Below are 24,575 nucleotides of genomic sequence, written 5' to 3'. Positions count from 1 at the left end.
TCATTCCTTTTCATTGTATTGCCACTTAGATACAACATGCAGGAAGCCGCATACCATCGACTCATAAGAGAATCACACCTGAGAAGGACAAAGGAAATAGTGTCAGTTGTTACGGAAGGAAAGGACGAAGCCCAGGGGGAGATCGAAGAAGTGTTTAGGCTGGTAAAATATGTGAGGGAGGGGCAAGGCCACTCAAAGTAAAATTTCAGTCTCAGGTTACAGTAAATGAAATAATCAACAAGACTTGGAATTTAGCAGATAAGGAAGGATTCAAAAATATCTGGCTAAGGAGAGATGCAAATGAGGAAGCGAGAGCTAAAATAAAGGAGCTTGCTAAGGAAGCAAAGGAAAAAGAAGACCAGAGAATGGAGGAAGAGAAGACAGCATGCTATTGAAGAGTTATGGATCAGAAATTGAGGAAGTGATACCAAAGGAGAGAGGGAGAGAGGACAGAATAAAAACAGTCCAAAAAGATTGAAGGTGGCATATGCTAATGTAGATGGTCTAATCTCAGCAAGACTAGAAATAGACAATTTCTTGAGGGTAAGTGAGCCAGACATTATGTGCCTTGTAGAGACCAACCTAAGAGAGAATATTGAAATTCAAATGGGAAATGGGAAATACAACCTATGGAGAAGAGATAGAAAAGCATAAATGGGAGGAGGAGTGATGATAGCAGTGAAAAAGAGCCTAAATTTGGATAGTGTGGAACTGGGAGAAGGTATGGCTGAAGTGATAAACATGGTAATAGAAAACAGAGGGAAAGGCAAGAGAGACATCTCAGTAGCATATGTCCCTCCCCCAAGACAAGGGCATGGAATGAGGAGGAATATCAGGAGATGTTGTCGGACATGGTTAGATACCTACAGAAAGTGAGAAGAGTAGCAATGGGGGATTTCAATTGTAAAGAGGTAAATTGGGAAGAGTGGGACTCAGGAAGTAGTGAAGTTTCATGGGGCAGTATATTATTGAATGTAGCAATGGATAATGTAATGACCTAGTGGGTCAAAGAAGAGACATGATTTAGGGGGGATGACACACCAGCAAGACTAGATTTAATTCTAACCAAAGAACCTGATGCAGTTGAATCTCTGAAATATCTGTGTCCTGTAGGAAAAAGTGATCATGGAGTGATAGAGTTCCAAACAATAGAAGGAAATGGGGAGACAAGAGGTGAACTATACAGGTGTGGAAGATACAACTTTGGGTAAGCAAACTTTTAAGGACTGCGAAAATTTTTCGAAGAACCGGATTGGGGAGAAGTCTGGAAAATGAGAGATACAGAAGAAATGGGATTTCTTTCTAGACTTCGATAATATGGGTGTGGAAAAGTATGTTCCAAAGGTTAGTGGGAAAGAGAACTGGAGAAATGACTGGTTCAACAAAAGGTGTATGATAGCAAAAAAAGAAAGGGATAAGGCATGGAATAAATGGAGGAAGAAAAATAATGATAGAACAAAGGAAGAATGTAAAAGAACTGGGAATGAATATGTAGAGAGGAAGAAAAAAACTTTGAAAAAGGTATAGTTGACAAATGTAAGGAAGAACCTAAATTGTTTTATAGGATTGTTAATGGCAAATTGAAACGAAAGGAAGGAATCAATAAGCTGAAGGTAAAAGAAAATGTCTATAAAGATGTGGTCATGCAAACTGAAGTAATGAACAAATGCTTCCAATCAGTCTTCACTAGAGAAAGTGATTTTGTGGAGGAGGAGGGAGCAACTAGAAATGTAATGTTAAAAGTTGTAAAGGGTGTTGTGCAAGAAGTATACAAAGTACTGGAAACTCAAGATGTGAGGAAGGCCTCGGGACAAGACAGGATCCCTAATTGGATACTAAAGGAATGCAGAGAACAGATGGCGGATAAGATTTGCGGTTTAACCCGTTAACTGTGCATGGCAGTTTTTTGGAGGTGTCTGTTGTGTGCAGACATAGGGGTAAAAATGAAATTTCCCAACGGCCACATTTTGTCTTAGTAACTGAGAGAACACATGCCAAAGTATCAAAGTATATTGTAACAAAATATTAGCTCAATATTTACCTTGGTAAAGCCATGAATGAACATCGAAGGAAAAAGGGAAAAAGAAGTGTGTGGTAATCATAAGGGCGTTTGTCTTCTTAGTGTAATAGGAAAAGTATATGGTAAGATACTTATTGATAAAGTTAGGGATATAATAGAGGAATTAGTTGAAGAAGAACAGGGAGGTTTCAGGAAGGGAAGAGTTTGTGGTGATCAGATATTCATCCTTAGATCTTTCGTGGAAAAGTTTCTAGAGAAGGGAAAGAAGTTGCATGCAACCTTCATGGATTTGGAGAAAGCATATGATAGAGTGGATAGACAAGGAATGTGCAAAATATGAAGATTATATGGAGTAAATGGGAAGTTGTTGAATGCCCTGAAGAGTATGTATGAGGGTGCAAAGGCTGTAATGTGTGTGTGGATAGTGAACTGAGTGAAATTTTTAATCTGAATGTTGGATTGAAACAGGGATGTGTCATTTCTCCATGGTTGCATAATGAGATACAAGATAGGGCAGTGGATGTTGGAGCAGTCCTAATGAGAGAGGGCAGCGTTTGGAAACTTCGTGTACTGTTGTTTGCAAATGATTCTGTATTAAGTGAAGACATAGGGAAACTGCATGGTTTAGTGAATGAGTTTGGGATAGTGTGTAAGAAATAGCATCTAAAGGTGAGTGTAGAGAAAACAGCATCTAAAGGTGAATGTAGAGAAGAGTAAAGTTATGGTCTTCAAGAGAAATGAAGTCACTGAATGTACAGTGAGGTTGGATGATGAGAAAATGGAAAATGTGAGTGCATTTTATTGTACTTGGATAGTGTGATGAGTAAGGTTGGAAGTTTGGAGGATGAAGTGCTTGAAAGGGTACAACAAGGAAGAAAGGTTGCTGGTTCTTTGAAAGCAGTGATAAGAAATAGGGAAGTGAGCTTGGAATTTTAAAAGTTGCCACATGATGGTATTGTGATACCTACTCTAACGGATGGAAGCGAAGCTTGTGCCTTGTTGGAAGGACGCAAGTCATGAGTGAGAGCAGTGGAACTGAGTTATTTGAGAGGAGCAGGTGGAGCTGCATGGAGAAACAGACTGGGAAGTGAGGAAGTGAAGGAGCAGTGTGGTGTGGATGTGAATGTGATGGAAAGCATTAGGAGAAATACAGTGAGGTGGTTTGGCCATGTGGAGAGGATTTAGAGTGAGGAACTAATGAGGAGAGTGTATATGAGTCAGGTGGGGAGGGTGAGATGGAAGGGGAGGCTGAGGATGAGATGGAGGTATGGAGTGGAGAGGTATATGAGAGAATGGGGTGTGAGCTGGGAGGAGGGGAGTGAAATGGCGAGGGACAGTGCGGCATGGAGGTAATTTGTTTATGGCCACCCCTTGGGGGATTACGGCATCTGGCAGTAGATAGATAGATAGATGGCAGTATTGTGATCCCCACTCTGATGTATGGAGGTGAAGCTTGGATCATGTAGGAAGAACACAAGTTGAGAGTGAGTGCAGTGGAAATTAGTTACTTGAGATGAGCATGTGGAGCTACATGGAGAGATAGACAGAGAAATGAAAGATTTAAGTCATGTTGTGGTCTTGATGTGAATGTGGTTAAAAACACTAAGAGAAGTACTCTGAGATAGTTTAGACCTGAGGTGATGATGGAAACTTTACTAAAAGTGAATGTGTGAGATGGAATGGAAAAGGGGGAGGGGGAGACCAAGGATGAGATGGATGAAGTGGAGAGATATATGCGAGAAGAGGGTGTGAGTTGGAGGGAGGGCAGCCTAATGGCAGAGGACAGGGCAACGTTGAGGTGATTTGTTTATGGCCAGCCCTTGTAGGATTAAGGCCTGTGGCTGTAGATACATTAATAGATAGATCAAGATCTGTCACCACCAATCACGTGTTCTTGTTTCACTCTGAAATTAGTTTTCTTTTCTCATTTTCTTGTCTTATCTCTCACTCCATTAAGATGCTTAAAATCATCAAGCGCTAATACAGTAGTTACTGTGCTGCATTGACCTATAAGCTGTAGTGTAAGTGTTCCTCAGATCTACACATTTGAGAGAGTTTTTTTTGTGCTCCACGGTACACCATTCAGTGGCCCTTTGTAATGATGATTTCCCAATTTGCCTTCCAGGTTGAGAAAATTGTGAAACTACTTGGTACATTTGGAGTGTCAGCTGATGTGAAGGTGGGCTCAGTAGAGGAATTTCAGGGGCAAGAGAGACAAGTGATTCTCATCTCAACAGTGAAATCTTCAGTAGATCTGCTGCAGGTGAAACTTATGCACATATGAAAGTATTCTACAGTACCAGTAAGTGAGAGGTAGATTTAGAGCACAGTAGATAAGTACTGTAAAAGATGGAAATTTAGAAGGTTAGAGACAGGAGTACTGTGATAACTTGTAAGGCTTAAAATTGTATATTTGATGGCCAGGGTACCAGAACCAACTTACTTGTTGGTCACTCTGTGCTATCTGCTGTAGAAAATATGTATCGTCATATCGTATCATTTATAAAGGCTTCAGCATTCTTGCATGCTTCAGCCTTCGTCACCTAATAGCAGCTCTCCATGCTGCTTGATCTCTGTCAGCCTCCCAATTCAGACCCTTATCCTTGCAGTCACATTGTGTGACATTGTCCCTGGTCTTTTTCATTCGGTCTCTTGCAGCCCTGCCCCTGACATTCAGACTTCTCTTTTTCTGCATTTTAATATCATCATCCATCCTCTCGACATGTCCGAACCATCTCAATTTAACCCCCCCTCATCACAACACTAGTATATTCCAGTCCCATCCTTTCTTTCAACTCTTCAGTTGCAGTCCTAGACCCTCCTAGACCAAGAAGGAAAAAGCTGCAGCTTTAGCATTGACAGTTTCATTGAAAGAAATGCTCTGTCTGGATCAGTATGGGGAACTCTTAGCTAATGTATCAAGCTGCAGCCACATCGATACTCCACTTCCCATGAGACCACAATGGGAATAACTTGCTTTGTGATCTTAAGATATAGTCATCTCAAGTTTACAAGGTGTGAATGCAAGAGGGAAAAAAAGTGGCCAAGTGATAGAGTAATGGCAGTGCTGTCAGTAAAATTACTAGTATTGACTGCATCAAGGAAAATTTTGAAGATATGAAATTTGTTAAGGCAGTCATGAATTATCTTCAACTTGACACACCAATATGTCTTACAACCATCCAAGCAAACAGCATCACTCCAGTCCTAAATGGCATAGCTCATATCTGGTTTTAGTAGGCATTATGATATTAGCACCCAAATGGTGACATGACATTTAATGATTTGTGACACTGTCTGTCATGTGTGGGAAGTTGCTGGGCCTTAGAGGATGATTGTTTACTATAGCCTATTTCACGGGAGAAAAGAAATTGCCATTCAGCAACCCTCTTCCAAACTGTCCGATTTTGTGCATTCTTGTTGTTAGTAGCTAAATAATATACAGTGATGTTAAGAACTGTCTAAAATATCAAACTTACAGAAAACATGGGTGAAGCATATAACATCATTACTTACAATTTGCAAGGCTGTAGGGAGCATAGGCCTACTGTGGGTGTGGTCATGTGCAAGCATCGTTGAGTCAGTCAGGTGGACTCGCATTTTCCGCTGCAATCTTTCATCTGAGCAACTCCGTAGCACCAACATAATTATCATCTGTGTCATCGTTTCAGTCTCAGTAATTATTAAAAAATACTATAAATGGTTATGTCTACCTTCTTTTAATGTATTATGCAGTAACATGATACTGGGAGACGTCTGTGTCTTATATTTGATAAGTCAGATATTCGGCACTACTTTATTATGCACATGACAATTGTCAGGCGCCCCATGAAATTTAAATATGTATACTTAACTTTTGTTTATTTCATCAGCTGACTGCTAACACGTATGTTACATTTATGTTTGTGTTTAAAAAGCTAAATTTATTGTATTCTATTGTTTTTCAGTGAAGGCTGCTGTCTTTAACATCACTGTATATTATTTAGCTACTCACAAAAAAAGAATGCACGAAATTGGACAGTTTGAAAGAGGGTTGCTAAACGGCAATTTCTTTTCTCCCATGATATAGGTTATAGTCTGTGTCCAGCGTCAGATAGCAGACTTTAGCAAAGCTGCTTGTAGTACTGAACTTTCTTGAACAATCAGTTACAGAGTATTCAGGGGCCTCAAAGAATCTGTTGCCTGCAAAGCAATGTAACCCTATTTCCTACCATACCTAACTTAAGATATCCTCACCACTACTTGGTCCAGTAGTAAAGAAAATCATATCCATGCTATTTCCAACATTGGCCAGACACTTAAATCCCTTGAAGTGAACTTCTACACTTAAATATGTCTTCTGTTAGAGATGTTTGCACAAGTCTGGGATCATGTCTCTGATGCCATTTATTCTGTGAACTTCTACACTTAAATATATCTTCTGTTAGAGAGTTTGCACAAGTCTTGGATCATGTCTCTGCTGCCATTTATTCTGAATGCCTCATCCTTTGCCTTTCTCTCATTAGATTTTCAGGGTGCTTGATAAATATATGGAATGATGTGGGGGCGCTCACCATCCACTCACTTGATGTAGTGCTGCTCTCGGGTGTCTGCCCTTTCCTCTCTTCTATCCTTCTTTCCTTCCATCCTCTTCTGTCTTTCATTCCTTCATTCTTTCCTTGTCCTTCTGCCTACAGGTGACTTTACACTCCCTCCTCTGTCTTTCTTTCCTTCATTCTTTCCTTTTCTTCTTCCTGTGGGTGACTCTACATTGAGTGACAAGCCAAATGGTTTCCTGTACACCAGGAAACCATTTATTACGCTGGGTGGTAACCATATAGCCAAATTTTGGCACCAGGTGGTTTAGTGGGTAATTATTGCGCTCCAGTCGGATTGAGCCGGTGAAGGTTTATATCCAAGGGGTGGTTGGGGTTGATTGCTCATGTAATGCCACTCAGGGATGAGTGAGGCTGGTCACTCTCATCTTAAATGTCGAGACCAACTGCCTAGCCCTGGGCTCCTACGTTCCTCGTGGGGCAATGTAGGATTGGATGATGGATGGCTGTACAGAAGAACTGTAACTGGTTCACTTCCTCCCTCAGACTTCAGTGACGATACTGTACTGTTAAGTGAAGATTAGCGGGAGTGGTATGGATTGGTGAATGAGTTTGAATGTATGTACAAGAAACAAAATTTGAAATTAATGTAGCAGAGAGTAAGGTTAAAATTTCTGAGAGTAGGAAGTCAAGGAGTGTGTAGTGAAGCTGCAGGGTCAGGAAATGAAGAACATGAACACCTTCAAGTATGTAGGTAGTGTGAAGAGCAAGGATGGGAGTTGGAGGATGTAGTTAGAGAGAGAGTCTGCCAGGGAAGAAGGGATATAGATTTATTGAGGATGGTTGCTAGGGATGAGATGAACATGAAAGTAAAATAAGTCATTGCATGACAGTACTTGTGATCCTTATACAGTACAAATGTATGGAACTGAAGGTTGGTCTCTGCTGTAAGGACACTAGTCAACTGGAAGAGGAATAAAAATGAGTCTCCTGAGAGGGTTGTGTGGAGTCTACTGAAGAGACAGACAGACAGACAAACAAATCAAGAAGTTTAGGAACATTGTGGTGTTGTGGACGAGCTGGAAGGTGCTAGCAGGAACACCCAAAGATGATATGGCCATGTGGAAGGAATGGAGATTGAAATTTGTGGAGAGTGAGAGAGTAATTAAGAGAGTTCATGTGAGAGAGTTGGAAGGAGAGAGGGCAAGTAGGAGGCCAAGGATAAGGTGGAGATATGGGATAGCGAGGTATGTGAGTCAGAGTGGTGTGAGGTGGTGGTAGAGTTGCCAGATAGTGGAGAACAGGGTGATGTGAGGGTGATTTATCTTGTTTTTGTGTTTTTCTTGGAAGGAACAATCTGCAGACTCCTGGCCTTTGGTCTCTTCTTCCTTGCGCTGAAAAAAAAAGGGGGGGAGGGGGGTCCCTTTCATGATAAGGTATTTGGTTGTAGATAGATAATTATTCAGAAGCATTGGCCTTTCATGTTATGCTGCCATGATTTGGTGCATTAATTAGTCAATCAGTAAGTCGGTTACCACCATGGCACAGACCTTTAAAAAAAAAAAAAAAAAAATGAACAGAGGAAGGAAAAACAAATTAAATTTTAAAAAATTTTATACACCAGATTACAAGTGTCCTCAAATTGAAAAAAATAATAATAATCTGTGACAGTTGGACTGAAATGCTGTAGGTTGTAGTTTGTGGGGAAACTAACTTTGGGAAGTGTGTTCCTAAGAGAAGCAGTTTGGGGAATAAAGGAATTCCGATAGGAAGAAGTTCTGCAATATGGCAGTGTGACAGTCAGGTCATGAGTGCTACCAGATGCCCATGTAGTGCAGGTAAAGCCATGGAGAAGTGACACTTCCATGTCTTCAAGGGAGTTGTTTGTTAACTCTTGCATGGAATTCTTCCTGATACCACCAAGACAGAGCTGGGTTCGTTCATCACAGTCCCCAACACCACCTGTTGAGCTCAAGGTACTGACCAACATTCTAGATGCCCATCACTGACAGTCAGGGGTGCACCCAGGGGGGGGCTACTGGGCCCAGGCCCCCCCCCCCTTAGCTCTCTGGGTCCTTTAAAAATTTATATATATTTATTTTGATAACAACAGAACATGAAAAATTGGCAGGTACAAACAAAGGATAACACATGAGCCAGCAGCTCTCTGACTCTAAACCTGCATGTGACCTACCGGTAATTATCGGATTACCTGACCTCACTTCACTGTGGGCCCCCCCCTTAGAAAATTCCTGGGTGTGCCCCTGCTGACAGTGAGAGATTTTTTAACCCCAGCACCACATCTAAAACATCCACATCACAGAAAAGAAGAAGCACAACATTCCTTGCTGGTAGGCTGAGAGACGTAAGCAAATTCTTCCTTCAGTCAGAAGCTGCGTGAGTCACAAGACATTGATTGCCAGCAGGGACAGGATCCTTAGGATCAGGGTCCCGGTGCACACAGTAAACAGATGGGCCACTCTCATAGGCATCCAAGTCATGCCTACTTGGATAGTGCATCCCTGTCATGATCACACCTCAGCTTGCTTCTCTCCTGCATAATCTTCTGGCACCAATTCATGGTCCAGGTTGGCAACATTAGTCCCCAGGGTTAGCACTACCTGCTTCCAGTTGGTGATCATTTGTACCCATCACAGTCACTACTGACCTCTGTAGCTCCTCAGGGTATGCCAAACCTATATTTTCAGATGCATACTGGCTTGACTACTCAGCTGATACAGGAGGGCAATTGATATTACACAAGGTGCATAACTGGGCAAGCGTAGCTGTTGTATACACTTCACAACTACTGTATTTGCTGGTGTATAAGGCTTACCTGTGTATAAGACTACTCCCAATATTTCTATACAAAATGTGGGTTTAGAGGTGTACTTCGTGCATAAGACGAGCCCCAACTCTTTAGACACTGGGAGCTTTGCTGTCCCAGTAACCCTAGTCCTTTATCACTCTTCCCACTGACCAGTGAAGTAATACTATTAACACATTGCTAAGCAACACAGCCATTGGTTAGGTTTTACTTTAAATCAGCTTCTTCTATGGGTTTTACAGGCTATCTAGGCAGCATGTGTCACCTCTGATATCAAAATGAGTTATACATTTAATATTCAAGTATACACTCATCCTGTATTAAAAACTTAAAATCATGCTACCGTGTTGTCTTCCTTACAACTAATCCTTCTGCCTACACTGTTAATCTTTTCTCTCCATTGGGCTCCTCCAATCATAACCTTGTTATTTTAACCTGTCCTATCGCTCTGGTACAGCATGTGGACCCTCCAAAGAAACGTCGTCTGTGGCACTTCGGAGCTGCGGATTGGGAGGCCCTCAGGCAGTACTTCTTTGATTTTCCCTGGATTGATTATTGCTTCCATAGCCGGGAGCGATCTGAATGTGCCTTGCTCATTACGGAGGTTATTCTCATGGGCATGGAAGCATACATGTGCCTTGCGCATTACGGAGGTTATTCTCATGGGCATGGAAGCATACATGTGCCTTGCTCATTACGGAGGTTATTCTCATGGGCATGGAAGCATACATTCCTTTCTCATATCCTCTGACTAATGCAAGAAAGCCTTGGTTTAATCATGGTTGTTCTAATGCTGTCCGCAACAAGGAGAGAGCCTGTAAAAGGTACCGGAGCCAACCCACCCCTGAATCACATCTTTTTGTATATATCTGCCCTGAATCGTGCTAAGTCTGTTCTTCGCTTAGCAAAAAATAATTTCATCCATACTATATGCTCTCAACTCTCCAATTCGAATTCTTCCCGCTCCTTCTGGCACCTTGCCAAAAACCTTTCTAACAACTTTACCTCATCATCCTTCCCTCCTTTTATCTACTCTGATGGCTCTGTAGCTATTTCTTCTACTAATAAAGCAGATCTTTTCACTCAGACTTTCTCCTCCAATTCCAACTTACATGATTCTGGTGCTGTTCCTCCCTCACTTCCCCCCTCTGACTTCCTCATGGCTGACATTAAAATTTCTTCAGCTGATGTATTTTCTGCCATCGCTGGCCTCAATACTAACAAGGCATATGGGCCTGATGGGGTCCCTCCTGTTGAACTCAAGAACTGTGCTTCTGTGCTTACACCCTGCCTAGGTAAACTCTTTCACCTTTGTCTTTTTACTTGTACCTTTCCTTCTTGCTGGAAGTTTGCTGTCATTCAGCCGGTCCCAAAGAAGGGTGACCATTCCCAGCCCTCTAACTATCATCCAATTGCTTTAACATCCTGTGTCTCAAAAGTTTTTGAGTCCATTCTTAACAGAAAAATTTTTAAGTATCTTTACTCTTACAACCATCTTTCTGATTGTCAGTATGGGTTCTATCGGGGATACTCCACTGGTGATCTTCTCACCTACCTTTCAGATTCCTGGTCATCCTCCTTTCGGGACTTTGACGAAAGCTTTGCCATTGCACTTGACATCTCAAAGGCTTTCGATCGAGTCTGGCATAAATCTTTAATTTCCAAACTGCCCTCTTACGGTTTCTGTCCTTCTATCTGTGCCTTCATCTCTGGCTTCCTTTCTGGTCGTTCTGTAGCTGCTGTTGTAGACGGCCATTGTTCTTCTCCTAGATCTATTAACTGTGGTGTTTCTCAGGGCTCTGTCCTATCACCAACTCTATCTATCTATCTATCTATAGCCCGACGCCCTAATCCCGCAAAGGGTGGCTGCAGACAAAACACCTCCAGGTCACTCTGTCACCCACCATTTGACTACCCTCCCCCCAACTCACCCCCCCCCTCCCTCATATACCTCTCAACTCCATCCCTCCACCTCATCCTCGGTCTACCCCTCCCTCTCCCTCCCTCCACCTCACCTACATACACCCTCTTAGTCAGTCTTTCATTCTCCATTCTCTCCACATGTCCAAACCACCTCAGTGTATTTCTCCTAATCTTCTCAACCACATCCACATCTACCCCACAACGTTCCTTCACTTCTTCATTCGTCAACCTGTCCCTCCATGTCACTCCACATGCTCCTCTCAAGTAACTCATTTCCACTGCTCTCACTCTTGACTTGTTCCCCTCTTGCAAGGTCCATGCCTCGCTTCCATACGTCAGGGTAGGGATCACAATACTATCATGCAGTGACTTCTTAACTTCCATACTCACCTCCCTATTTCTCATCACTGCTTTCAGTGTACCAACAACCTTCCTTCCCTGCTGTACCCTTTCATGTACTTCATCCCCGAAAGTTCCATTCTTACTCATCACACTACCCAAGTACTTGAATGCACTCACATTCTCCATATCCTCACCATCCAACCTCACTGCACACTCTGTGACTTCATTCCTCTCAAACACCATAACTTTACTTTTGTTTACATTAACTTTCAGCTTCCTCCTCCTACACACTGTCCCAAATTCATTCACCAAACCTTGCAACTCCCATTCATCTTCACTCAACAATACTGTATCATCAGCAAACAGCAACACCAACTCTCTTCCTTTTATTCATCAATGATCTTTTAAGTTGTACATCTTACTCAATCCACTCGTACGCTGATGATTCCACCCTTCACCTTTCCATATGGTTCCCACGACGTCCATCTCAGCAGTTACTTCAACAAACAAGGGATGAGGCTATGGCACACCTGTCTGACTTGGCTCATATCTATGACTGGGGTACAAATAATCCTGTTGTTTTTAATGCATCAAAGACTCAGTTTTTACACCTATCAACTCATCAAAATCTTCCACAGGAGTACCCACTAATGTTTAATAATATCCAGCTCAATCCTGCATCATCCTTGAACATGCTTGGGGTTTCATTCACACAGGACTTGTCTTGGAAAGATCATATTGCATCTCTTGTAAAATTTGCTTCCAAGAGATTGGGTGCTAAGCCGACTCCATGCCTTCACTACTCCTGCATAGTTGTTGACTTTATACACGGGTTTTATTTGCCCCTGTCTAGAGTACAACTCTCATGTGTGTGGAGGCTCCCCACATACAGCTCTTCTCAGTAGGGTGGAATCCAAGGCTATTCATCTCATCAACTCTCCTCTTCTTACTGGCTCCCTTCAACCTTTGTCTATTCGCCGCACTGTTGCCTCTTTTATCTCTTTTCTATTGCTACTTCAATGGTCACTGCTCCTCTGAACTGTCTGCTTGCATTGCTCCACCTCTACGACGGGCGCGTAGCACCCGTCTAGCAACAAACTCTCGTCCCTTTGCTGTCCAGCTCGCTAATGCAAGAGTTAACCGTAACTCCCAGTCCTTCATTTATGCAACAGGCCAGCTCTGGAACTGTCTCCCTCTGTCTGTATTTCCTACTTCCTATGATCTCCAGTCTTTCAAACGTAGTGTGTCCAGGCATCTCAAAATGAATGGATCTTGAATTTGGCTCTCTTTTGTATTGTCTTTGTTTCTTTCTTGGAATGAACGTTCATGCGGGCTCAGCTTTTGGTTCCTTCTTCCTCGCATTAAAAAAAAAAAAAAATAGATTAAAGGAAAGTTACATTTTATTAAAGTCATCACATCAATCGTCAGTGATTAAAAATCTTCAAAATCAGTATCATCCACATCTGACATCATCAGTTCATCAATTTCAGCCTGAGTTAAAATTTGCAGTTCCTCGTCGTAAGGATAAAACTCTGAATTCAAAGGTGTAGCTTCAGCATCAGCTTAATCTTCCTCATCCGGCCACAAAATGTCATTGTCTGTGCCATCCACTGAATTGGAAATTCCACTTTTCTTGAAAGAATTGATGACTGTTTCCACAGAAATATCATTCTATGCCTTTTTGATAAAATCACAGTTCATCCAGACATGAAGCATGCATATTCCCACCACTTGTATACGAATTTTTACCACTGATCATCCACTCGTTCCATTGCTCATGGATGCGGTCTTTCAGTGATTTATTCAGACAGATATCAAGTGGTTGTAGGACTGAAGTTAATCCACCAGGAATAACAGCAATGTCGCTGTTGTTTACTGCTGTTGGTAATGAGCTCTGCTTCAGATCTGGCAACCCTGCGCTCGGTGGTAATTTGTAAACAACCCAGCCAGTCGCTACCGAGACACACAATGGTGTTTATGGCATGGGCTCAACAGGTTACTCATCTTTCTTATGTCATAACTGCATCCATGGAGATATTTAAAAAAAAAAATTTGCTTTCATATAGAAAACAAGTTGTGTTTGATGATGATGTTAGTAATTTCAGCAGTTTTTGACAGTAACTGTGTTCAGGGAAACAAGGGTCAAGGTGAGTGTTTGGCGATGTTCCATATCATGCCTGTGGATCCCATAACCACAGGATGTAGAGGTTTGGATTTTATACCCGGTGTTTAGGACGACCCCCAATTTTGGGCATTTTTTCATGAGGTTCAGGAGTCGCCCTATACACTGGCAAATACGGTATACGGTACAGGTACTCTAGCTTGGGTGGCACCATGGCTTTATGGAGTAGAAAGAGATCATGTCTGTCTGTACCCTAGTTAGCATATGCCAAAATCTTCAAAAGTCTGGAGGTCTCAGTCTGCATGCAGTGTCGGCTAGGACCCAGGTGAGGCTGGAGTGAAAGATTATGCCTAAAAACATTACCACTGCCATACAAGCCATATGTGACAATTAAAAAACAAATCTGGATCTGGATGTGCCCTGTATAAATGGCAAAAGTGCTTAGCAACAACCTCAGAAGAGAAAATCTAGAACTACACTCCAAAACCCGAGTTTATACAGCTGCTCTTGGTGCTCATCTGTTGATATCTAGGATGCCGGAAATGAGACAGAAATTTTGTTCACTAACAGTGAGTTTGTGAACCCTACTATCTCTTTAATTGAAGCACCAGATAATGCTGTACTCAAGACTCTCCTGTGGTACTCCCTCTTCTTGAATGTACAGAGAAGATGGCTGGCATCCCACATGCACCTTGAACTTCCTCGCAGATGGGATGATTTTAATGAGAATTAACAACAGGCACTGTAGACCATTAAGGTGTGCATATTGATAGAATTCCTTGTTGCGATGCTGTGTTACACGCTTACTTCATAAATAAAACAAGTGCTCGTGGGCCCTTCGGGCACCTCGCACTTACTCCTGCGTAGGGCTCTTGCGTTTATGTGCTGTTCTAGTCTAACGTTATCACTTGGATTTTTTGCAGCTAACCAGTTTAGTTTATTTTAGTTGTACCCATGGGCAAAAAAGTCTACGGAGATCCTATGCCAGGCAACGGGAGCTGCGTTTTTTGGTCAAAATGTGATCACTCATTAAATATAGTAAAAGTTTCCGGTGTTGCTGTTTGCTGATGATACAGTATTGTTGAGTGAAGATGAATGGGAGTTGCAAGGTTTGGTGAATGAATTTGGGACAGTGTGTAGGAGGAGGAAGCTGAAAGTTAATGTATACAAAAGTAAAGTTATGGTGTTTGAGAGGAATGAAGTCACAGAGTGTGCAGTGAGGTTGGATGGTGAGGATATGGAGAATGTGAGTGCATTCAAGTACTTGGGTTGTGTGATGAGTAAGGATGGAACTTTGGGGGATGAAGTACGTGAAAGGGTACAGCAGGGAAGGAAGGTTGTTGGTACACTGAAAGCAGTGATGAGAAATAGGGAGGTGAGTATGGAAGTTAAGAAGTCACTGCATGATGGTATTGTGATCCCTACCCTGACATATGGAAGCGAGGCGTGGACCTTGCAAGAGGGGAACAAGTCAAGAGTGAGAGCAGTGGAAATGAGTTACTTGAGAGGAGCATGTGGAGTGACGTGGAGGGACAGGTTGACGAATGAAGAAGTGAAGGAACGTTGTGGGGTAGATGTGGATGTGGTTGAAAAGATTAGGAGAAATACACTGAGGTGGTTTGGACATGTGGAGAGAATGGAGAATGAAAGACTGACTAAGAGGGTGTATGTAGGTGAGGTGGAGGGAGGGAGAGGGAGGGGTAGACCGAGGATGAGGTGGAGGGATGGAGTTGAGAGGTATATGAGGGAGGTGGGGGTGAGTTGGGGGGAGGGGAGTCAAATGGTGGGTGACAGAGTGACTTCGAGGCGTTTTGTCTGCGGCCACCCTTTGTGGGATTAGGGCGTCGGGCTATAGATAGATAGATAGATAGAAAAGTTTTTCAATCGTGATGGGACCAAGTTTTTACACATCATTGAATTTTTTGCGGTTTTTGTGCCACTTTTGGTGCAATTTGAATGTGTAGTTTCAGCTGCCCAAAATACACACACACACACACACACACACACACACACACACACACACACACACACACACACACACACACACACACACACACACACACACACACACACACACTGAGGAGGAAACTAGAAGAGAGTACTAATAAAACGGAGAAGGTGAGTAATGTATTAGAAGAACATAAGGCAAAGTGGGCACATGTAGAAGAAGAACAGAAAGAAGTGGTCAGCTTAAGAGAGATCATCCAGGAAGAAAGGGAAATGAACAAGAAAGAAATGGAAGAAAATGTAGTGAAAATACTGAAGAAAAAAGAGAAAATAGTGAGAGAAACTGTAGAAAGGAACAGATGTGTGGTAGTATTTGGAAACAGGGAAGAGGAAGAAGAGGTTAGGTTCGTAAGACTCGAGAGAGACACGAACATGGTGAGAGGAATATTAGGCAAGATTGACCCCGAAGGAGACAAGTGGGTAAAAGAAATTGAGGAAGTAAGGAGGATAGGGCCTTATAAGAAAGGGGAAACAAGACCAATGAGAGTCAAGTTTACATCAGAAAGTGTAATAAATGAGATACTTAAAGTGACCTGGAAATTAAGCAAAGAGGCAGGGATGGAAAATATTATAATAAGAAAAGATCTGAATGAAGAAGAAAGGGAAGTTTTAAAATCATTAAAGGAAGAAGTAAAGGAAAAAAATGATAAGAGGACAGAGGAAGAACGTAATACTTTTTTTTGGAGAGTATTGGATATGAAAGTAAGGAAATGGTATTTAAGGAAATAGAAGTGAAGGAAACTAGGGGGGATGGTTGTGAAAGATCAGAAGTCGAGGAAGTGGTACGGACAGAGAGTAGGAGAGAAGAGGGTATTAAAAACGTCAAAAATAATTTGAAGGTGATATATGCTAATGTTGATGGTTTTATATCGACAAGGATCGAAATTAATGATTTTTTGAGAGAACATGAACCTGATGTCATGTGCTTTGTAGAGACCAAATTAAGAGAAGATATTGATGTTCATTTGGGAGATGGTAAATACAAACTATGGAGAAAAGACAGAAAAAAAAAGGGAGGAGGAGTGATGATAGCAGTGAAGAACAACATAAATGTAGATACTGTGGAAATGGGAGAAGGCAGGGTTGAAGTGATATATATGAAATTAGAAACTGGAGAGAATGTTAAGGGAGATATGGCGGTAGTTTATGTTCCCCCAAAGACGAGAGCATGGAAGGATGATGAATACCATGAGATGTTGTCAGATATGGCTAGCTACTTGCAAAAAATAATTGAGAAAAGCAATAATATAATTTTGGTGGGTGACTTTAATTGTAAAGAGGTGAACTGGGAGGAATGGTACTCGGGAGGTGGCGAGGATTCGTGGGGCACTATGTTATTAAATATAATAATGAATAATGTGATGACGCAATGGGTCAAAGAAGAGACACGGTTTCTAGGTGAGGACACACCAGCAAGGTTGGATTTACTGTTCACCAAAGAACCCGATGTAATAGAATCATTGGAATATCTCTGTCCTTTGGGAAAAAGTGATCACGTGGTCATTGAGTTCCAGATGTTAATAGGAAACGTCGAGCCAAGAGACGAGCTTCATAGACAGGGAAGATACAACTTTGGGAAAGCAAATTTTACAGGATTGAGAAACTTTTTTGAAAATGCGGATTGGAGAAAATTCAGAGAAACAAGAGAGATACAGAGGAAGTGGGATATCTTTCTAGACCTCTATAATTTGGGAGTGGAAAAATTTGTACCAAGAGTAAGAGGGAAAGAAAACAGGAAAAAGGAGTGGTTTAATAGAAGGTGTATAATAGCAAAAAAAGAGAGAGATAAGGCGTGGAACAATTGGAGAAAGAGAGGTAACGAGAGAACAAAGGAAGAATATAAAAGAACAAGAAATGAATACACAAGAATACGTAGAGAAGAAGAAAGGAATTTTGAAAAAGGTATAATTGACAAATGCAAAGATGAACCCAAACTGTTTTATAGATTTGTTAATGGCAAACTGAAACAAAAGGAAGGAATCACCAAGCTGAAAGTAGAAGGAGAGGTCTTTAAGGATGCGGCAATGCAAGCAGAAATAATGAACAAACGTTTCCAGTCAGTTTTCACTAAAGAAAAGGAGCTTGTGGAAGGGGAGGGATTGATTAGAAATGTTCCAGTGATGAAAGATATAAAAGTGGAGGTACAGGAAGTGTATAAATTACTGGAAACTCAAGATGTAAGGAAAGCCCCAGGACCTGATGGAATTTCTAATTGGGTACTGAAGGAATGCAGAGAACAACTGGCGGATAAAATTCACAGCTTAATTGTATGCTCACTGGAAGAGGGGAAAGTGCCAAAAGAATGGAAGAGGGCAAATGTGGTACCAATTTACAAGGGAGGAAACAGGGAAGAACCCCTGAATTATAGACCAGTGTCTCTAACCAGCATGGTCGCAAAATTGTGTGAGAGAATCCTGAAAGACAGATGGATAAAATATCTGGAAGAGATGAATATTTTGGCTGAATGTCAGTTTGGATTCAGAAGTGGAAGGTCATGTGTTTCCAACTTGTTGAGCTTTTACTCAAGAGCGATTGATGTGGTACAGGAGAGAGATGGTTGGGTGGATTGTGTGTACTTAGAGAAGGCCTTTGACAAGGTACCTCATAAGAGACTAATGTGGAAACTAGAATATATAGGAGAACTAAAGGGGAAACTTCTGGAATGGATGAGAGATTTTTTGAGAGACAGACAAATGAGGACAGTAATAAAGGAAAAGATGTCTGGATGGAGGGAAGTAACAAGTGGAGTCCCTCAAGGCTCAGTGTTGGTGCCAGTAATGTTCCTGATTTACGTAAATGATATGGTAGATGGAGTGAACAGTTATGCAAGTCTGTTTGCTGATGATGTAAAGATCTTGAGGAAGATAGAGGCTGAGGAGGATTGTAAAATACTGCAGGAGGATTTGGATAGGATACACAATTGGAGCCGGACGTGGGAAATGAAATTTAATGTAAAGAAATGTAAAATATTGGAAATGGGTAAAAGTACCAGGAGACCATCACTTAATTATTTTTTGGGTAATGAATTAATCACAAAAAGGAGAGAAGAGAAAGATTTGGGAGTGCTGGTCCAAGATAGTTTGTCACCAGAAAAGCACATTAACAAGATAGTTGGAGAGACTTATAAGCTCTTGACTAACATAAGAGTAGCATTTCATTATATGGATGAGGAAATGATGAAAAAATTGATAGTGGCCATGATCCGCCCCAGGTTAGAATATGCAGCGGTAGTGTGGTCCCCACACAAAAAGAAAGATATAAACAAGATTGAGAGAATACAAAGAACAGCAACCAAGATGGTCCCCAGTCTGACTGACCTGTCATACAGAGAGAGGCTGGAAAAACTGGATTTGCCTTCGTTAGAGGAAAGGAGAAAGCGGGGAGACATGATTGCGGTGTTCAGGACCATGGTGGGAGTAGATAATATTGACAAAGAGGATCTGTTTGTATGGGATAAGAGAGCAACAAGAGGACATGGAATGAAATTGAAAAAGTCAAGCTGCTTGAAGGATATCAAGAAATATAGCTTTCCTTACAGAAGTATAGACTTATGGAATAGCCTGGACAAAGAGATCGTCCAGTCTAAAAACTTAAACGAGTTTAAAGTTAAATTCGACTTATTGAGAAACAGCGACGGAAACCCACGAGCATAGTTCATTCCGTGTATATCACAATTAGGTATACTAGGTAAATACTAAAATATTTAGAACGACTTAGACAAAGAGGTGGTGCATGAGAAAAACATTCATGTGTGTAAAGGTAGACTTGATAAATGTGGATATGGAGACAGGACAACACGAGCATTGCTCAATTCCTGTATACTGCAAATAGGTAAATACAAATAGGTAAATACACACACACACACACACACACACACACACACACACACACACACACACACACACACACAGATACACGGCTACTGCTATAGCATATTAGATAAAAGTGACAGTGCAGCTTGGAGGCATGCACATCACAGATGGATAACTCAGAACATAAAAGATTGTCTATAGATGATCTCTTCTTACTGAAAACCCAAACAGGCAAATATTCACCATCTTCTCAAGTAGTACAAAGAATGTTAAGGGGATTTGAGTTGAAATTGGACATAGTGGATTGGCCCATTGCTAGCTTTGGGATAGGGAGGACTGTTGCCAGGTAGTTGGCATCATCCCCTCTTTCCACATGTGTTGACATGTCCAGCAGAAAGCTAAGGTCACAATGAAGTGACCCAAAAGTTTACAGAAAGAAACACAGCACAAGGAGCTAAGGCAGTACAGATCTGAGCACCAGCTGATCATCATCATCATCATCATCATCATCATCTAATCCAGTGTTGCCCCAAGAGGAACATAGGAGCCCAGGGCTAGGCAAGTTGGTCCTGACATTTAAGATGAGAGTGACCAGTCTCACTCATCCCTGAGTGACTTTACATGAGCAATAAATCCCAACCACCTCTTGGATACAAACCTGCACTGGCTCAATCCAGTTGGAGCACCTTAATTACCTATTAAACCACCAGGCACCATAATTTGGTTATGTGGTCACCACCCAGCATAGTAAATGGTTTCCTGGTGTACAAGAAACCATTTGCCATGTCATGTAGTGTAGAGTCACCCATTGACAGAAAGAAGAGGAAAGAATGACGAATAGAAAGACAGAAGAGGAAGGAAGGAAGAGAGGAAAGGGCAGGCACCTGAGAGCAACACAAAAAGGAAATAAAAACAAACCATGCAAGAAGAAAATGTCAGTGGCAGTGTGGTTCAAGAAGAATGACAGAAAAATAGCATTGTACATCAGTATCTTATATACACCTGATATTAAGCACTTTTTTTTTCTTATCTTTTGACTAGTTTCTTCACATATTTATTACTTAGCATATTCCCTTCTTTCATTTATTCTCCTCACTTGCATACACTCTAACCATTTTTTTCCTCTGTTCCTCAAGTGCCCTTTCAACTTCAGCATCCCTCCAAGCTGTACCCTTCTTACTATATTGCTTTTACTCCAATTTGGCTTAAAATTGCCATTTCTCCACCTTGAGTGGTGATTTGTAATGAGCGATTAACTTTAGAGTATGATACTAGTCATGAGGAAATGCTGTAGAAACCATGTAATATTGTCTTTCTCCGCCACTGAGCTACGTGAATATAGCTGCAAAAGGCTCCACAGAAGGGGAACTACCTTGAAGTGGTGGTGGGGTTGCCTGGTTGCCTCATTAGAATTGCTATCCATCAACCTTGTGGACCAAGTGCCACCCACTCATCAGCAGGTTGGGGAGTCTGCTGATGGTGATGATGTTTCCCTGCCCAGATCACCTATGGGCAGGGATTTTGTCTCCCTATGTGTTTTCTGTGCATGACTTTCCATGATGCTAAAGAGACAGGTTCGCTGGGGGTTAAACTATGCCAAACAATTCATCCTATGGCTAGCAACATGCCTCTTTGACTGCCTGGTCTTGCTAGATAGGTGACTTGGTGAGGCCCGACCAAGTCAGTTGACTGGTCATTTTTTGGCCAGGGTCAAGTAGGCACCACATGGCCTGGTACTCTGTGGGTCCAGAGCTGCGATCTAATTGCCTTGGTGGTTACCCGCATATATTTATCCACTGTCCCTGGGACTGTCAGGTGTTCTGTGACCTGTTGTTTCACCTCCCCTCTTTGGGCTGTGTGGGGAGGGGTGAAAAAGTGAAGTCTTTTTGTTATTATATGGCAGATCCCCCCCACCCACCCCCAGAGTATTGATCCTTGTGTGCTGTGCTACCAGGCCCATGAATCATCTACTGGCCACATTTCTCCTCCTCCTGACCATGGGCACTCTTGGGGTCCTGAATTTCCTGTTGATGATCCCTACAAGCCTACTGGATCCTTCCCCAGGCTCCAGAGGTTATGTAGTGCTTGCAGGATACTCCTACCAATGCATCAAGCATAGTAATGCTTGAATCTTAGCAGGGTATTGGAAGTATGGGTAATAGGAGTTGTCAAGGCAGAAGCACCAAACCCTCAAGAAAATGTTCAGTCCTAACATTGAGATGATTCCCAGTGTCTTTTTACCAGATGACTGTGTGAAATTCCTTGTGTTGAAGCTGGCTAAAGGCACTTTGTTCAGAGATCAAAAAGTCAGTCATGACCTGGTCATAGCTTATGGGTCATCCCTAAAGAATTTCCCACAAGCAAATGGGTCTCTCCACATTGAAGCTAGGGATACAAGTGAAAACGCTTGCATCCCTACCATCAAAGATTTAGTGGTGGTCACCTGCCATGCCACCCTAAACCAGACCCAGGGAGCAGCCTTCCCCAAGCCTGGGAAACCAGGCAGTGGTGAAACTTGAAAGGATCAAGAAGAAGGTAAACAGGATCCTGACAGACTCACCATCTTTGATTTTGGTGTTTGATCGACTGACATTGCCTGTCTTTGACTCAGCTTTTGGGTTAAGGCCTATGTGCCAGGGTCGAAGAAGTGTTTCCACTGACAAAGGCTTGGGCATGTCAGTTGGTCCTGTCATAGAAAAATGCAGGTCTCCCACAAGTGTATGTCACCGGTGGTGGTGATTATCATGAGACTGATTCCCTGAACCCCCCTTCCCCCCCCATCTTGTGTGAACTGCCATAGGGCTCATCCAGCTTCATCAGCCTAGTGTGAGTGGCATTCTTTTGCAGAGGCAAAGGACAAGGTCACACAGCTTTTTATTGGCCTTGGGGCACCTTAGCTTCAGCTCTGTCTCATCACCAGGAAGCACAGCAGTACTGCTGTTCCACCTGCCTCTCAAAGCACTCGCTTGCCACAAGCATCCCAGTCAGGGGGAGCCTCTGTGATGGTGACAGCTGAGGGGGACAGTGCCTCTTTCATGGGGAGATCACCTGTGAATGGGGCTGCCTTCCCACTTCCTCATGTCCTTGCACATGGCCAGCAGGCTACATTCAAAACTCAGGCAAGGATATCAACAGCCATGCACATGCTGCCACTTTGTCTGTCCTCCGAGCCGAACCTTAGAAGCGTGGGGGCTGCTTCTGTCCCTTGTGACAAAGTTGTGGATCACCTAAATAACATGGTTCCCCTTGTTAGGGCTTCCACCGTGCAGGTTACCAAGCTTAGATTGACTGCATCACAACCAGTCACCCCTGCTTTGTCACCTCCTAATGGTAGGTGGAAGCTAGTCAGGGGTGAAAGGAAGAGAAACAGCAATATTTTGCTGCTTCACAAAGCTCATCAGTAAAAAATAAGCCAGTTGTTGGCCCCTCTGGGTCACCATCAGCACCCACCAACAGTGACTCCAAACAGAGGGTTTTCCATCCAGTGAAAGATGAGGCTGCCCCAAAAGCTAGCCTCAGACCTAATGCAATACATTCCTGATCCTACAGTGGAACTCTAGAGGCCTAATAGATAACTGAGAAGAGCATCAACTGCTCTTAGCTGAGACCTATCCAGTGTCCTTGTCTGCAGGAGACTTTGTTGGGGGACCAGATGTTTACCCCAACCTGGGTATATGCTGGTATATCCTCACCCTCATATCATGCAGGTGGTCATCAGGGTGGCTGTTACATCTTCTGCCATTCTGATGTGCCTTTCACATCATTCTCCCTGCAGTCTCCCACTCTAGGCAGCGACAGTTCAGCTGCACCTGGGGAGGAGATATACATTGTGTAACGTCTTATCTTCCACCAAATACCAGTGTCCTTTGAGAGGACTTTGTTGGACTGGATCGTCATCTGCCATGGCCATTAATTCTCCCTGCTGATTTGAATGGATGACATCCTTAGTTGGGAGATGTCACATCCAGTCCACGAGGGGAGTTTTGTTTTGAGTGGTGGAAGATTAAGACCTCTGTGTCCTCAACACAGGGGCTCCTACACATTTACAAGCACAGACTGGTACCTTTTATCTATTGATCTCACCCTGTCTTCACCTAACTGTGCACTAGATTTTATGTCGAGTGTCTTTGATGATTTCCATGGCAGTGACCACTACCCAGTGTTACTGTGCACGGCTAGCAGTTCACCCATATCACGGGGGCCTCATTGGTGTCTTGACTGGGCTGACTGGGACCTTTTTTGAAACTAAATGTTCTTCAGTCATGGGTGGAGGAGTATCATAGTGTTGATGAAGTTATACTGTTTTTAACCTCTACTCTCTACTCAGCAGATGTGAGGGCAGTTCCCAGAACAACTAGCTACTATCCTGAACCCCAAGTGACGACCATAGTCGCTCTTGCAAAACGTGCTCTACATCCCGGATGATGACTATAGTTGATCTAGCAAACTTTGAAAACCGCGGGTGTTTTCCTTCCCTCTGTCACCCTCCACCCTCACATTCAGTAAGATATCTTAGAAAATAGTGTGTATATAAATACTGTATATATATAAGTAATAAGCCAAATGGTTTTCTGTGCACCAGGAAACCGTGTACTATGCTGGATGGTAACCATATAACCAAATTATGGTGCCTGGTGGTTTAGTGGGTAATTACAGCACTCCAATCTGATTGAGCTGGTGAAGGTTTATATCCAAGGGATGGTTGGGGTGTATTGCTCATGTAATGCCACTCTGGGATGAGTGAGGCTGGTCACTCTCATCTTAAATGTCAGAACCTGCCTAGCCCCGGGCTCCTACACTGTTCATGGAGTAATGTAGGATTAGATGATGGATGGATGGATGGAATAATAATGTGAAAAATCGCGGGTGTTTTGCGGGTGTGTACATGTCAGTATGGTGATGACATGTGACTTCCTCCCCTCTGCCACCCTCCACCATCACTTTGCCTGTCGCTTTCAGTGAGACATGTTAGAAAATAGTGTGTGTA

At 42.5% G+C, this 24,575-nt stretch overlaps 1 protein-coding gene across 1 annotated transcript in view; it reads left to right on the top strand.

Moving 5' to 3' along the window:
• The window catches only part of LOC145401238 (RNA helicase Mov10l1-like), a 217,717-nt gene that overhangs the window by 162,997 nt on the left and 30,145 nt on the right, over positions 1-24,575 (top strand). The window contains exon 16 of the mRNA XM_080273572.1: positions 4,146-4,283. Coding sequence (XP_080129698.1) covers positions 4,146-4,283 — 138 coding nt within the window. The remainder of the gene's footprint in view (positions 1-4,145; positions 4,284-24,575) is intronic.

The sequence above is a fragment of the Coenobita brevimanus genome, chromosome 6 (genome assembly GCF_032717465.1).
Source record: "Coenobita brevimanus isolate Jiangsu-jjx chromosome 6, ASM3271746v2, whole genome shotgun sequence".
In the NCBI taxonomy this organism is placed as follows: Eukaryota; Metazoa; Arthropoda; class Malacostraca; order Decapoda; family Coenobitidae; genus Coenobita; species Coenobita brevimanus.
This window is presented reverse-complemented; position numbering and strand designations above follow the sequence as displayed.